Source organism: Seriola aureovittata, chromosome 5 (genome assembly GCF_021018895.1).
Source record: "Seriola aureovittata isolate HTS-2021-v1 ecotype China chromosome 5, ASM2101889v1, whole genome shotgun sequence".
NCBI classification, from domain to species: Eukaryota; Metazoa; Chordata; class Actinopteri; order Carangiformes; family Carangidae; genus Seriola; species Seriola aureovittata.
The window spans coordinates 16,896,752-16,913,346 of NC_079368.1; the positions used below are offsets into that span (position 1 = coordinate 16,896,752).

Consider the following 16,595-nt stretch of genomic DNA (forward strand, 5'->3'; position numbering starts at 1 on the left):
TTGAAACTCAGAATCTCCTATAGATTATTGATTTTCTGACTAAACCTATTGTGAATCAGACTGACACCTGGCCTTTTCTGACTCTGAAATTTATTATCTTTCACATTATTTGTAGGTTTTAATTTTCCTCAAATCCGTCAATACCTGCCTTGTTTGTATCTTTTGCCCTTTTTCTGTTTTTATGCCACATTTAAGTTATTGTGGCAAATGACCTAGTATTAATGTTTGTAAACATTGTAACATATTTATCCCATTTCCCATTGGTTTGAGGTGGATTTCCTCTATTTAATTAGCTGCTTTGGTGTCTGATGATCAGCTTAACCAGACATGAAAGTTGATATTGGATGATTTTTGCTAAACCAAGGATTATGCGCAGTTTTGTTTGTTTGCTTTACTCACTGCTGTTATTGTGTGTTCCTTGTTTGTTTTGTTTTTTGTCCAATGTAAAGTTTTAAAATAATAATAATAATAATAATAATAATAAGTATTATAGTTAGGGAAATATTGTAGTTACGGCAGCTAGGTTAAGGTAAGGTTAGAAAGACCTGAACCTCTACACTATTACTTCCCACCTCTGTACATGAACTACAAACTTCTTCTTTCACTGGTTTTGGACATGGTACTTAGCTGGTTCAGCTATGCATGATTTTTGTCATATGATCGACCACTGATGAAGTATAAATCAAAACTACACGGTAATCTATATTTAAACAACAATCTTTCACCCCATTTCAAAATCTTAGCAATTAGTTTCTTCCCTTCCCATAAAGATGGTTTACTGAATCGTTTCGACCAGCTATTCTCTTCTGTTTTTTAAGCTGTCGTCCACTCCTGAAGCCTTCTGTTAGCAAAACCTCACTTGTAAATGACAGCAGCATGGCCAGCAAGGAAAGCAGGAGACCCAAATGTAGGTGGGATGGCACTAAACGTCATGTCCATTACTTTTAGCATACTTAAACAGTCTCATAAAACATCAGAGTTGCAAGACATGAACGTCGACCTACTCTATCTCTGTCAATCTGCTCTGCACTGATGTGCTTGACCTTTCTTCTGTGTTGATTCTAAGTTTAGTATTACAGCTTTTATAACAATCAAAAGACAGAAGAGGGGATTATAAAGGGGAAAGGAGCCTGATAGACAGTCATTCAAGCCAAACAAATGAGCTGACAGAGAGACGGACAAACAAAGAGGGAGACAGATGAAGTGCACCAGTGCTGTGATGTGACCAGCAGAGATCTGGTGATTCATCTGCTGTCATTTCCACAGCACATGAAAAAAAGCGCCTTTGCTCAGCTGGTTTCAATTATTAACATTTATGCCTTTTGGAGCATATAGCAGATACTTTCACCCAAAGAAACTTAAGGTGTAATAAGTGTGATCACAGAAAACGCTTACATTTCTTCACAAGCTAATGTAATTATACAATTTAAGGAAGAGTTGTTAAAATTAATTAAACGAGAGGGGACAGTTTATAGTTTTTTTTTTTTTTTTTTTTTTTCCCCTGTTAACAATCAACTGACTGGGAGTGTTTTAACACCTTCAGCTGTTTGAACCCCAACATTTTTGCTGAGTGACACAGTTCACTTATTTTCATATTGCACAGGCCTGGGACTGCAGTAACATCAGAGCAGCACTTTTTAGTAAAGTTTTGTACAGGTCAGCAAAGGGAACGGTCTGTATTTGCCAGCCTTTTCGAGTGGAGCTCCAGCAGTAAACAGCCCACTGAGAGATAAAGAGAGAGAGAGAGAGAGAGAGAGAGAGAGAGAGACATATGCGGGTGGCCTGAGAGATCATTGTCAGCCTGAGGGCATCATTGGGTACTTCCTCTCCTTTGTGCCTTCCTCATATGTCACTCAGATAAGTTCAGTCATACAGTAGGAGAGACAGTCATACATGAAGCAGACAGACAGATGGAAAATGAGTAAGAAAGAGGGAGAGGCAAAAGATAGTAAGAAAAAATGACAGAGAGACCAAAAGGCCAGCAGTTTGGCCAGACTCAGAGGTCTTTTGGTGTATCATTGTTAGCCCTGGGGCATTATTTGGCAACCCTGCCCCACCATGTCCTCCTCCTCATATGTCACTCTGCCAGGGGGTCCCCTGCCCACCTCTCCAGGGGCCATGCTGTAACTGTCCTAATGCCAAAAATAGTCTCTACTAATGGAGGGGAGGCAGAGGGGACGGATCAATAGGAGTTATCAATGTCATTGTAAGCTTCCTGAAAGCTAACTTATTGTTTGTATCCCTTGCGTCCCAACTGCCCTGAGCTATTTTTGACCAAATCATTTGCACTGTCAACAAGAGAGATGGCAAAAATACTTTCAGATTCATGTTGTGGCTTATTAGAAAAAAAAATTGATTACATTTCAATTTTTCGGACTGTTATCGAGTGTTTTATAAATTGAAATCGGACAAGAAGTGGGTTGTTTATGTTCACTTCCACTTTATAGTAACAAACCAGATCTGACTGGACTTATCCCCCAAAGGTTCGAACAATTTAAGTTTCATTTGTTTACTTTGGCTCAAGATTATTAGGCTGCTGAATTTCCAATTCAGCCAGATTTGTGCATATAAAAACCTACAAATCCAGGCATAGGTTGGACAGATTTTTCTTCAGAGAATACGAGCAGGTCAGACTTTCAGAGACAGTTCACACTGTAATCGGACCCCGTTTATGAATACAAGAGAGTCCTAAATAGAGATATTCATTAAAAATTTATGCAGGAGATACAGACGGGTGGCGGATTAAAGGAAAAACCAACATAAGGTGTCTTAGTAAGGTGTTGGGCCACTGCCATCATCACACAATGGTGGAAGAGGCGTCTTTTACTTAAGTAAAAGTACCAATACAGCAAAGTAAAAATACTCCATTACAAGTAAAAGCCCTGCATGAAAAATCCTACTCAGATAAGAGTACATAAGTATTAGCAGCAAAATGTAGATAAAGTATTACAACAAAAATGCTGGTTTGGCCCCTCTGACGGATATATTATTATATATGATGTCATCAGATGATCAATACTGAAGCATTAGTATACAAGCAGCATGTTACTGTTGTAGCTTTAGTTAGCTTTTTATACAGTTTTATACACACCGACCCCACATAAATCTTTGGGGTGGTGAGATGGTTAATGGGAGGGGGAAGAAGAAAAAACAAAGTTCTCTGACACAAATCTGTTTCAGTTTGACTTTTTCTCTAATCTTTGATTATGTTGAGATATCGGATCATTGGTTTCATGGTTTTTGCACCAGTGAACTTTCAAATGTGCATTCATCTTTGTAATGAGGGATTTATGCACTGCAACCCGACCATAATATCCCTCTCGGTGTAACTGTTGACAGACTGTTCTTGCTGACAAAGTCTGATCATGTCCTGCATTGACATTCTCAGTCACCTGAGGAAGAGTTGATCTTCTGTTTTTCCTTACATATTCTACTAAAGCTCGAGCATCAAGCTCATCAAGTTTCCAACCCTATTTACTGATGTCTTTCCCACAGATCTAAATGCAGATGTCACTGTTCCTATTGAAACACCAGCCAGTTGAGCAGTCTTTGTGACTGAAGCTTCTGCCATCTGTGCCCCAACAATGAACCCTCTTTCAAAGTCACTTAGATCTTTTCCTCTTGGCATCTTGATAGAAAATCCTAATCAACTGGTGCTCAGTATCCTTATACATGCCACAGAGCATGAGTGGATCTGCATTCATTATGTTTCTCCACTCATTTATTCAGGATTTTCTTTTTTTAGTATCCATCGGTTTACAGTAAAGAAGGAAAGACTAAAGTGTCAGTTAAGTGCTTTCATTTCTACAGTCAAGCTTGTTAAAGGTTCCCACAATCAAGTTCATTAAAGGTTTGTGCTCTGTGGAAATCTGCACTGGAGTGACAGCACGCATCCTGGTTATTTTTACATTACACTTATGCACTGTGGCAGGTTCAGAGGTTCTCCAGGTTTTAAAATATTATATTTCTTTTAATGAAAAAAAATTTTTTTCTTAATTTATCACAATCAAATATGTGAAAAATGCCTTCCATTGCTCACAATAATGTGATCATTGTTGTTGCAGTTGAGCATATAGGAGCAGCTTTCTGTAAATCCAGAGACAAATCTTTCCTAGTCGACTGATAAACGATGATTCAGAGAAAAAGGAAATGAAATCTGCTGTGTGACAGCAGGTCATCGGTGCTATAGGACAGAGTGCAGATGGTCTTTACTTCATTTTACTGTGATACATGCGGCAAATTTTCACTACTCAGCGTCTTTGAGACTCACTGATGTCATCTGTGTGTTCAATCTCACAAATGTTCCTTCCCAGTAAAATATCTCTGCTTCTATAATGTCCTGTCACTACCTTTCTACATGTCCAAGCAAATGTCTCAGATGAGTGTAACCAGTCTATAAGATGACATAACCTGTCACGTAGTGCGCACACACACGCATGCACGCGCCAAACACACTTAGTATGTGACACATTTCTCTCCCTCTTCTCTCATCTAGCAGCTAATCTACGCATCATATGAGTAAAATCCCCACAGCACTGAGATACAGTCAGCCTGTTTAGTGTCTGTGGCCTTTCAGTGACACCCAGCAGAAACCAAACTAAATTTTTAAGCCCTCTATTAAAGCATTGCTCTGGGTGTGCATGCATGCGTTTATGTCATTTGTTTGCTTGTTCATGTGTAAGATATAGTCTTTTTATTTTTTTTGTACTACACTGTGTCTAGGGAAATTACAATATACAAGCTAAGCAGAGCCCTGCAGAAGTGAAGAGCAGTATGCGCATTGTCCTCGCTGTGGCCAGCCGAAAGTCACATACCGGTGGGTATACATTACGATTAACACAGTGGCTGTTCTCAGTGCATGAACTGTATTCTTTTTGCATTTATTCTCATAGGTTTTGACAACAAACTTCACTTCAGTCCACTTTCTCCAGTAGCCCACACTTCCTCTGAGAACCGACAAAACACTTAGTACACTTGTCTTGCAGTAATAAATTTTGTACAGTATAAGTCCTGTACTTAATCACACATTTATGCAAACACACACACAACTATGCATGTGCATACAAACACATGTGAATGGAAAATTTTCTGTAGAGGGAACCATTAAGATTTTCCCTCCAGGTGTTTTAGTGCTTTGCACTATGCTGCAACTTATAAATGTCTTCTCCAGCTCCTTACTCAGTGTGTGTGTGTGTGTTCTCACCACAGTTAGGAAGTGTCAGTCTGGACAGCTTGCGTCCTCCTCCATCCTCAATGCAGCGCAGATCCTGATTGTCTGCTTCCTCCCCTAACCACAGCTTGATCCACATGTTCTCACAGGAGCAGTGAAGAGGGTTCCCTGACAGGATCCTAGACACACACACACACACACACACACAACGATTTGAGTAAGCAGCTGAATTGCAATGATATGTCTAAGTGAATGAAAGAAATTGTTTGAGATTTTGTAAAAGCTTATTTGCTTTCTTGCCCGGAGCTGGGTGAGAGGATTGATACCACTCTCATATCTATCCGTTAAATATAAATCGACAGCCAGCAGTTGTAGCTTAGCATTAAGACTCGGGGGCGGGGGTATAACTGCTAGCTTGTCTCTGTCAAATTATAACAAGGTCTGCCTACTAGCACTTCTGAAGCTCACTAATTAAGATGTTATATCTCGTTCATTTAATCCAAAACAAAAACCAAGTTGTAGAAATAATGAGAGGTTTCATGTGCCTGTCCAGCACATTAAACACCTTAAAACAACAACTTGGCATTTTCTTCCGCTTTAGTTTTTAAATAGAGAGAGATTTATAAGACTTGCTTATAAGAGTGGCACTGATCCTCTCATCTAACTGTTGATAAGAACACAAGTAAGTGTATTCCTTTAAGAGCCAGGTTTTTCATTGGCTACCTAGCATGAAAAAAAAAAAAAAAAATTTGTGCTGCACAAAACCAGTGGGAAAAATGTACAAATTCTCTTTTTTATTATTATTATTATTATTATTATTATTATTGTTCTGTCTTTATTATTATTATTCTCTCTTTAGGGTGTATTTAGGGGGCATGTTTTTCATTATTTATAAGTGTCATAGCAAGTAACATTGAGCCCCGGTGCTTAATTATCACTTCAGATAATCTCTCCATCCTATTTCCTCAATATAAATTTAAAATATAATAATTTTTCTGTCTGCAGGAAAACCCAAGATTGCTGGTGGCAGTAAACCCAACTCCAAGCTTGAAATCATCACATCAGGAACCTACAGGTGACATCACAGTTGCTATAGGTCTATGTTTATATACAGAGTATGATGATAACTGGAGGGTAAACCAGAGAGAGAGCCGGGAACTGACAGACAGACGGACAGACACAGAGATGGACAGACTGATAATGACTGCACTGAACTCACAGATAAGAGATGTTGAGGTGTTTGAATATCCTCCAGGACAGTGTTGACAGGTTGTTATCTTTCAGATTCCTGGAAATTAAATCGAACATCATGGAATCAGATTGCATTTGTAATATCACAACAAAATATTAGGTTGATGTTACAGCAACTAATGGTGCATTTCAACGTGCACCCAAACGCCTGTGTTATTTTTCCCATTAAAAGTTCCCCCCTCTAAGGATTGTGACAATTAGCCTTAAGTGGTGCATTTGATCAGTATAATAAGCATCAAACTTTAATTATTTTTACAAGGTCCCAAGATTTGACAATCAATTATAAATGCTGTTCACTATGAACCTGAACCTGGCTTTATTTTGCATCAATCTCTCAGCCATTTATTTCAGGTTAAGTTACTCTCTATAGTATTACATACTGTATTACTCTTGGTGGTGTAATTTTGCATTCATTAACCCAATTTAAAACATAAGTAAAATGTCAAAGGATAAGTCAATTTTAAGAGTCAGACAAATTACTGACTGAAAGTGATAAATAATGGTTGTACAGCTGTCACATCAACAGAAGGCAAATATACTGTATATTATGATGACATGAGATGTGTTTTTACTTACAGGTACTGTAATTTCATGTTGTTTTGAAAGGCCAGCTTTGATACATATGTAAGCCTGCTGTTGGTCACCGTTCTGAAAAAAAAAAAAGAAAAATATAACAGCCACATTAATATCTTCATGAACAACAACAGTAGGATATATACCAGCAGAACGACAGTTTTTTTTTTTTTTTTTTTTTTTTTTTAAAGAATGATCATGACTGTCCCCAAACCAATATGTTGTTGTGTCTAAGGCTAACCTAACCTTAGCATTGTCACGTCGTAAAATGGATTTGTTTTCCAACTGTATTTTGTGACAGTTTTGGAAGTTACAGACAGATATGATATCCTGCTGATGGAGACAACAGATCAGAAAAGTGTCGTTCTACAGGGCATACAGTATAGGCCTGTGGTGTATAGTTAAATACACTGACAGAGGCGCAGGTTGTTGTTGTTGCTGCTGTTATTCAATTATAACAATTGTTGTGTATTATTTTTCTGTCAATCAGTTAACCATTTACGCTCTAATCCTCTGGATATAGTGTGACAGACGTCTCAGTAGAAAGCGTTGTCGTGTACAAAAACTGTTTTAAGAGTCGGTGCATTTAACGTCACTGCGAACTTTAGATTACTCAGCACTGTTAAAACCAGGTGCTCAGAGAGTTTGTGCCCTTCATCAGCTGAGGTGAGGATGTAAGATAATATCATTATCTGATATGAAGTTGGTTTAAATTATGTTCTGTGACTGATTGATCTCATCTGAAAATACTTGGACTGAGTGAGGATTTTTATATTACAATGACACTTAACAAATGATTTAAAAATATTCATACTGTGAAATAGTGGTACCGTATATTACGAAATATTAACACTGCACAGAGTGTAATTGTGTGTAAAGTATTCCTCAGACACACGGGAGAAAAACCACAATTAAAGCATATAGACCCGCAGTGCATAACATGCTGTGTATTAATAAAGATATTGGCTGTGAAATGAATAGATTATTTCATTGCAATTAAGTGCTGCTTGGTAGACAGTTCTTTTTAAGATTAAGAAATAAAACGAGACAGAGAAGCATAGCAAAACACAGTAACTACAAACACCCTGGGACACAGTGATAAACACTGCAGGATTTTCAAGCAACAAACATAAACAATATATTGCCTTAAGGGAAGATGAGGAATTATTGGTACAAGCACAGTAAATCAATATGTCTCAGATAGTGGACAATAACAAGCTGAGCAAGTATAGAAATACTGTTGAAATGTTATTAAAATGTAGTGAAACTGTTTTTCTACCTGATTTGAAGTGCTGCCTATATTTAGACCCTATATGTACATATAAAGGAACATTTAACATTTTAGTAGGTGGTGTGGATAACAGAAGTGCCATAGAATTAAAAAATATAAGCAAATTTAGCAAATTTGCCCATTGACAATAACTCAGTGTTTTGTTGGTAATATAAGCCATAAAAGACTCACAGGTTCCTGAGATTCTTGTAGTAGTGCAGGTCTTTGTCGTTGATGGAGGAGAAGCTGCTCTGGTTGGCAATGTAGCTGTCAGGTGATACAAGTGTGTGTCAGAAGGCTCATTTGTTAACGGAGGGAAGAATAAACAGAAACATTTCAATAAGACAAAGGAACATAATAAGCCCATATAATTAGAGTTCAAAATTAAAAAATGAACTCCTGCAGGACTGCAGCTGATATATGGTACTCAGGAGGAGCTGGTAGTTTTTTTTCTTAAAGTAGAGAAACAGGCACATCCTTCGCCTCTTCTCCTCAGCTGCGCTTGAGCTATGCACTTGACCTGACGGTGTTTAAAGGCCAACAGGAGATGACAGTTGGCAACTCCCTCTTGTGATTGAGTCTAACTGTGTGAACAGGTTCAGACAAACAGTACATGTACTTTTCAAATATCGCAGCTTTGGGATCAGATGTCTAAGAACATCAAGGGCTAAACAAAACCTCCAGAGCGAACTGAGAACAATCTGTCCTATAGAAGGAACGCGTTGTAACAGTCGCAGCAGAGCTCTTTGTCCTGCAGAATCCCTGTGTCTTACTGTTGCACGTATTGGTTTTCTAAATCACAAGGTCATTAAATACTGTCTTTCATGTGGTCACATACAGTCTCAGACTCGGAAACTGAAACAAAAAATATTCTCATTAGATTTGTTGATTTTAAAAAATCATTACAAGGCTTTAGACTCGCTGAATTTATACCAAAATTATCACGTTTAAGTTCATCAAAGTCAAAAGATTGACAAGTGAGGGATGAAAGGGTAACACCTAACCATTAGAGCTATTTCATAAGGGTTGTCTAATCGCAACATCCCCAGTTCAGGTCCGGTCGGGGACCTTTGTTACATATCACCTCTCCTCTTTCTCCCTTCATTTCCTGTCAGCTCTCTGCTCTCATTATCAAATAAAGCCTGAGAAAAAGCTTTTTAAAAATTCGTAATAAAATTGATGTGTGGCTAACAATAATTAAAGAAGCTGACCCAGAATGGCAGCATTTTTCACTGCTTTACACATAAAGAAACACAGATAAATGGAAAGCAGCATCTTGTTTCCTAAAATTACTTTCATCAAAGATGACACACAACTGAAATTCAATTCTGACAAAATGTTTTTAAGGTAACAATCTTATAATCTCTGTAATCTACAAGAAATCGACAATTACGTTGTACATGAGCGACAAAGACAAACGAGGCAGTGTTTCCAGTTTCAGTAAGATTGTTGAATATTAAGTACAAAGAGCATGCACATAGATCCATCTCTGGTTTGTCATTAGGTGTGATTAACCCGTCACTGCATGTTTGTCTGAGGGAACAGGAGGGGAGTCAAGCTTACTACAACCACATTTGTCCACTATCTTAATGCCTGTGGGCAATAAATCAATATTATGACACAAAAGTAGATATTTATCATATTTTTATATAAGTTTGTCTTCTCAATCTTCAAAGGCTGCATTGCCTGTTAAACAACTTTCTGTATTGTTTCTGTGTTCATATCAGAAGAGAGCCAACACCCACAAAATATCATAAGTTATCAGTCAAAAAGAAATATTGTCATTTTAGATTTTGTCTGTGTCATCCACACACCCCACCTCTCCGATTCAACTGGAGGATATTTTCTTAGGAGATGGGGGCTAAATGCGATATGTTTGCCTCAGCTTTTACACTAAACATAACCATACATGTGAGACATCACACAAAGTGTAAGAGCTTGGGCTTTTACACCCATTCAGGTATTCACAGTGACACTGAATGCCCATTTATATTCTGTCAAATTGTGTGGTTGTCAGTGCAGATGTCATAAAATCAGGATGTCTAACCAATTAACACGAACCGATCTCCCAGGTTTTTTGGCAAGGTCGTTTGGAAGTAGAAGTCGCACGGTCATCAGTAATTTGTCTGTTTACATTAGCCAAGCACTCGGTGAAAGCTTTTCACCAGTCTGCTGGCTCATTTAAACAGCTTCCAAGGTTTCTCCAAGGCCGCCGATAAAGATTGTTTATCTCCGACAAAAGTCATCATCAACAAGGCCGTGTATCTTTGCCAAGAATGATATCGCATCCCACTTTGCCTATTTGTAGGCCAAATGCCGTTTTATGAAATGATAGTGAAAAGCTGGAAGGTGGTGGGGGGGCTGTACAGTATATCTACAATGCACACTGAGATTTGCTGTCATCTTGGTTGGTAGCCTTCACCTAAAATGTTGACACTTCCTGCAAAGATGTCGCTTTTTTTTTGTCTTAAACATCGATTTTTTTTTTTTCTTCGGTTCATTTAAATACACTAATATAAGCCATCTTGGGAAGTGTCTGTGCTAATATTTAGACAGTGGTGTTTGGTGAGTGCGTGTCTCCGTCCACATACACACTTTAGCACACGCACACAGACGGGCACGCGCTCGCACACAGACTTGGTTTTCTCTGTCAGAATAAAAGTCTATTAATCTGCTCTTATTTTTAAATGGGCAGTTTCCACGCTGGCGTTGAAAGACTGATGTGCCACATGATGGTAAAGAGTCTGTTATGCAATGTAGGTTACACATGATGTGTGTCTGAGCCGAACCCGCGTCGAATAAATGAGTGTGACTTAGATTTATATGTGAACTGGTACATTAGTTGATTTGGACTAAATTCTTTCGTTAGATAAAGATTCATTAACAAAAGAGAACCGGTTCTGGCTCTTTCTTTGCGGATAGTGTCTGCCAGCTCCAGACACAATTGGCAGAATAGGGGTGTGAGGGATGACATTCCTTTATTTGTAAAGTGTTGAAAATGCAGCCACCTTCATAAAAGCAGGGCAGGCTACATGTGAATATTTAAGGGCCATATGAATCCAACAGCTCCCCTTTGTAAATCTGATGCTTAGAGACACTCACATATCGGTGATGTTCTCCCTCTCCGCCTCGCTCTGCAGGACGGGAAAGGCATTAATAACCTGCTCCGGATCAACGCAGGAGATCCTGGTGCTGCTGCAGGAACAAGCCGACGGGCATGCCTCCGCGGACATCCAAGGATCTCCCGAGCCCGCTGTCACCCCGAGCACAACAACCCACCACCACCACCACAGGCACCGCCACGACCCAGACCCTCTCCCCGGCGAATAGAGAGCCCCGCTCCCGTGTCTCAAGGCGCTCATCTCCGGTGCCAACTTCAGCTATAAGGCTCGCTGAACAGCACCACGGCCCGGCCCAGGTTGGCTGGGATCAGCCCCGGTTCAGCCAATCAAGGAGAGGAGAAATAAAAGCAAAATCCGATGCTGAGGTGGATACAGGAGGCACAGCTAGAGAACCATCGGCCGTGGCAACGGTGACAGACAAGACAGCGAGAAAGGTGTGAAAAAAGAAAACAGGAGAGCGTGTCCCCCCGTTCCTGTGTGTTTCCTTCAGAAACCCCCGTCAGTCAGCCAGTCAGTCAAAATCACACTGCCACACTGACGGGTGTGTGCCAGGGAGGATCTCGATCTCTCTCTCTCTCTCTCTCTCTCTCTCTCTCTCTCTCTCTCTCTCTCCCTCTCTCCCTCTCTCTCTCAGCAGACACGCACTGGCTGATGCCTCCTCGACACAATGTTCTGTGTGTGTGTGTGTGATTCTCTGGTGGTCGGGGTTGGTGGATATAGGACAGAGAAGAAATGACAGTCAGGATGGGAGAGCCATGCAGTGCGCAGGGGTGAAGACGATGAGATGGGGAAAGGAGGAAGAGGATGGGTACCAGCATCAGGGCAGATCATGTATAACGTGATACCTCATTGATCCCCCTCAGGGAAACGCTCCTTGCTCTGCTTGCAGAGAGGTCTGGGGGAAGGGTCAGGTGCAGAGCAGAGGCGTTTCTTGCTCTAGGGCACATGTGCTTTTGATGGATGGATGAATGGATGAATTTGTATTTTCCTTTTGCATTTTTGGGCCGTCAGGAGCCCCTCTCACAGCACATGGTCTGTGACAAGTTTTACCAGCCTTGCCTTGAGTTGTGAACGAGGTGTCAGCGTCCTTGTCTGAGAGGGAAAGAGAGAGAGAGGGAGGGAGAGGTGGGACAGGCTCCGTTGAAGAGGTTATTTAATTTATCTGGTAGCTGGCTTCAGATTATGTGTGTAAATGAGATATAAGGGGCTATCAATTTGCAGGCTCTAATTGTCATAATCATTCCCATCATCACCGTCATTGTCATTATAATCATCATCATCATCTGGGTGTTATACTAGGCGTTTCATAAGTAGACCTGTATACAGTTAATCAATGAAAAACAAAGCTGTCTGAAAGTAGATAGGGAGATACTTAAGTGCCACATTTCTAGTCTTGAATTTGGAAATAGGAAAAAAATATATAGACATAATATGAGAAAAATAATGCAAAGAAAAAATAGCCTTTTTCTTAATGTCAGCTGAGCTGCTGGGTGCTTCCATTGTAAATAGGACAAGATGTGGATGTAATGTCTAAAGCAGCACATGAAACAGAGAGAGAAAGAGGGAGCAATCACCAATCATCAAGTCTTTAGCTGGCTTGTACTAGACCAAGCATCACCTTATTAAATCATTAGGCCATATTTCATTCATCATATGGGGCTCCCAGCCAAAACCAGACCTGAATCAATAAGCTGTCATCTTAGAGTGGAAGCTATATACAGCTGTATGCCAGTCACTCTGCTACTATAGATCCTAGCTCCTACTGCTGGATACATTTCTGACACAGAATTTGATCTGTCTTTACAGCCACTGAGGAACAGAGTTACTTCTCCTCAACCTTTCACCAGGTATGTGAGAGTCAGAGAATGACAGCACATCTGCCTGTGAGCAGCAACAGCCCCAACACACCACAGCTGTGAGGAGTCCTCTCCTCTCCTCTGCTCTCGAATGTCCTGTCCCCCATGTGCAGCTCTAATATGACGTTTGCACTGACGCACAGGCAGTGCACTGAATAGAGGAGTGTAATTATGGAGCCCTGTCTGTGTCTGAACCAATCTGGCGGATGCCTGCCTCAGACACTGGGCTGTACACATTCTGCACAGAATGGGCGTACCAATTAAAACATTGTCTCACAAATAGAATATTCCAATTACTCTATGCTCCTTTTGAAATTTGACAGAGGGTGCAGTCTGTGTTAAATGTCTTTGACATTTTAAACATGTAATCGCCCTCTTGAACCATCTGTCTTCCATAGACAAAGCATCAGGCGGGATGTGTTTTATCCAACACTGTGAGCATATTATAGTATGCCAAGCATAATTTGCTTCTTGTGCTAATCAGGCAGCATGTTTGATGCATTATTTGCAAAACACTGCTTTCCAAGTATTTATACTATAAATACTAATAGGGAACAAAGTTTTTCGGTTACTTTTAAACTGACTTAGCAGTCAAAGTCCCTTTGTAATTGCCATGTCCAGAACATGTGAAATTAGAAAAGTTTTCAATGAGTGCCATATCTTGATGACTTTGTACAGCAAAGGCAGCTCTGCGAATATAAATGTGTGGCTCCTCAAAAGTCACAGCATCAGACACCTTCCTGGAGTTGGTCCATTGACACAGAAATAATAAAATTTAAGTTTCAGATAGTACTTCTAAAATGTGTTTATTGAAATGAGATCTGGCTTGCTCAAAATATACACTAAATGAACTGGGTCATGTGTCTATTGAGCAACTCCAGCATTTGTTTCTGGATGAAACACACTCAAATCTGGTCACAAATAAAATCTGAGATGTATAACAGTGTCACAAAACCTGATGCACTATAATTTAATTCAAAGGCAAAAGCAATATTGATTTTATTGGTCAGATGGTGCTGGTGTAACTAAGCTCCACTGGAAACATGACATCTTACTGTAAAGATTTTTGTATCTAGCAGTGTGATGAGTGGTTCTTTTTGTTGGATCACAATTGTGTATTTTTATGGTCACAATTATGGGTGTTCTTGATGATTTAGGGCTGCCAAAACAGATTATCATTGAACAATCTATTAATAGTTGAGTTAAGATATATTGTTGTTGTGGTTGTGCGATCAGTCCATCGCACATTCCTCAACCCCAAAATATTTGACCAACAGCCAAGTCCCAAAAATGTTAAAGTTATGCTGAAATGAAATCAATAAACTTTGTTGCATTTTTATTTGTAAATATCTCATTTGTTATATAAAACATCAAATATTTGAAATGCAATTTTTTATCTGTTTCAGGAAGAAATCAGTCACCTGTTGCTACATCATCACAATCACTATTGCTGCATAACAGTCATCTGCTGTTGCATTACAATCTCCTGTTGTATCACAAGCACCTGTTCTTGCATCACAATCGCATATTGCTGCATCACAAGTACCTGTTGTTGCATCACAGTCACGCCTTTGCATCAAAGTATAACACAATCACTTATTGTTGCATTACAGTCAACGAATGTTGAATTAAATTCGTCTGTTTTTGCATCAGTCACTTGTCATTTCCACACAATCACTTAATGCTGCACCACAACCGATTGTTGCATCACAGGCACCTGTTCTTGCATAAATGTCCCGTTATTGCATCGGTCACCTATTGTTGCATACAGTCACCTATTGTTGCATCACAATCACCTATTTTAGTGTTAAATTCACCTATTGTTGCATGAAACTCAGCAATTACTGCATCACAATAACCTATTGTTGCATTACAGTCATATAATTCTTGCATCACAGTCATCTATGGTTGTATCAACCTTGCCTATTGCATCAAAATCACCTATTGTTGCGTCACAGGGACCTGTTGTAGTATTACAGTCACGTTTTATTGCATCACAGTCACCTATCATTGTATCAAAATATTGTTGCTCACAGTCACCTATTGTTGCATCATAATCCTTTATTGTTACATCACAATCACCTACTGTTGGATCACAATCACCTATTGTTACATCACAATCACCAATTGTTGCATCACAATCACCAATTGTTGCATCACAGCCACCTGTTGTTGCATCACAATCACCTTTTGTTGCATCACAGTCACCTATTGTTGCATCATAATCCTTTATTGTTACATCACAATCACCTACTGTTGGATCACAATCACCTATTGTTACATCACAATCACCAATTGTTGCATCACAATCACCCGTTGTTGCATCACAATCACCCTTTGTTGCATCACAATCACCCTTTGTTGCATCACAATCACCTGTTGTTGCATCACAATCACCCGTTGTTGCATCACAATCACCCGTTGTTGCATCACAGTCACCCGTTGTTGCATCACAGTCACCCGTTGTTGCATCACAGTCACCCGTTGTTGCATCACAATGACCCGTTGTTGCATCACAATCACCTATTGTTACACCACATTCACCTGTTGTTGCATCACAATCACCTGTTGTTTTATCACAGTCACCTGTTGTCTCATCACAATCACCTATTGTTGCATCACAATCACCTATTGTTACATCACAATCACCCGTTGTTGCATCACAATCACCCGTTGTTGCATCACAATCACCCGTTGTTGCATCACAATCACCCGTTGTTGCATCACAATCACCCGTTGTTGCATCACAGTCACCCGTTGTTGCATCACAGTCACCCATTGTTGCATCACAGTCACCCGTTGTTGCATCACAATCACCTGTTGTTGCATGACAATCACCTATTGTTGTATCAGTCACCCATTGTTATATAACAACCACCTATTGTGACATAAATCTTACGTATCAGGTGCTGCAGTTGCTTTCCTTTGGCTGCACAACTGGGAACCCCCTCTGTCACTACAGAACTTTGGTTTAAGGCTTCAGTGACACGCGTGATGTGTTCTGTTTATATCTAAGAACTTCAGATCCTTAGCTTTTAATGTTCTCTCCCAAAAGGGATGCAAAGTGTTTGATCTCCTTCTGGCAGCTCATTTTTTACGTATGGGCACCAACAGTATAGTTTTTCATTTCCAGAAAGAAAGCTGCAAAAACAGTTTAGTTCAGGAGTTTGTTCTTGTAAAAGAACATCCTTTCATCCTCTTCTGACGAGGACGACTACACATAACTTAATTCAAATGTTATGTGGAAATATATTCATCTTTGCAAAGTTCGTTACAATCTAAGATTGATAACAACTCTTAGTGTAACGCTAATGAATGGTTAATAGAACACCTGTGAAGCGGAGTATACATGT

The 16,595-nt window shown here is 39.7% G+C and overlaps 1 protein-coding gene across 2 annotated transcripts in view; it reads right to left on the reverse strand.

The window, feature by feature from the left end:
* Nucleotides 1–11,976, reverse strand: part of ntrk2a (neurotrophic tyrosine kinase, receptor, type 2a) — an 83,690-nt gene extending 71,714 nt beyond the window's left edge. Inside the window, exons 1-5 of one of the 2 annotated variants that reach the window (XM_056375607.1) lie at nt 11,367–11,976; nt 8,457–8,531; nt 6,998–7,069; nt 6,390–6,458; nt 5,204–5,349 (exon numbers count right to left, since the gene is read on the reverse strand). In XM_056375607.1, the coding sequence (XP_056231582.1) occupies nt 5,204–5,349; nt 6,390–6,458; nt 6,998–7,069; nt 8,457–8,531; nt 11,367–11,626 (622 nt within the window). In that variant the 5' untranslated portion in view covers nt 11,627–11,976. The remainder of the gene's footprint in view (nt 1–5,203; nt 5,350–6,389; nt 6,459–6,997; nt 7,070–8,456; nt 8,532–11,366) is intronic. The other variant, XM_056375608.1, reaches the window with a different exon arrangement.
* Between the last annotated feature and the right edge of the window lie 4,619 nt (nt 11,977–16,595).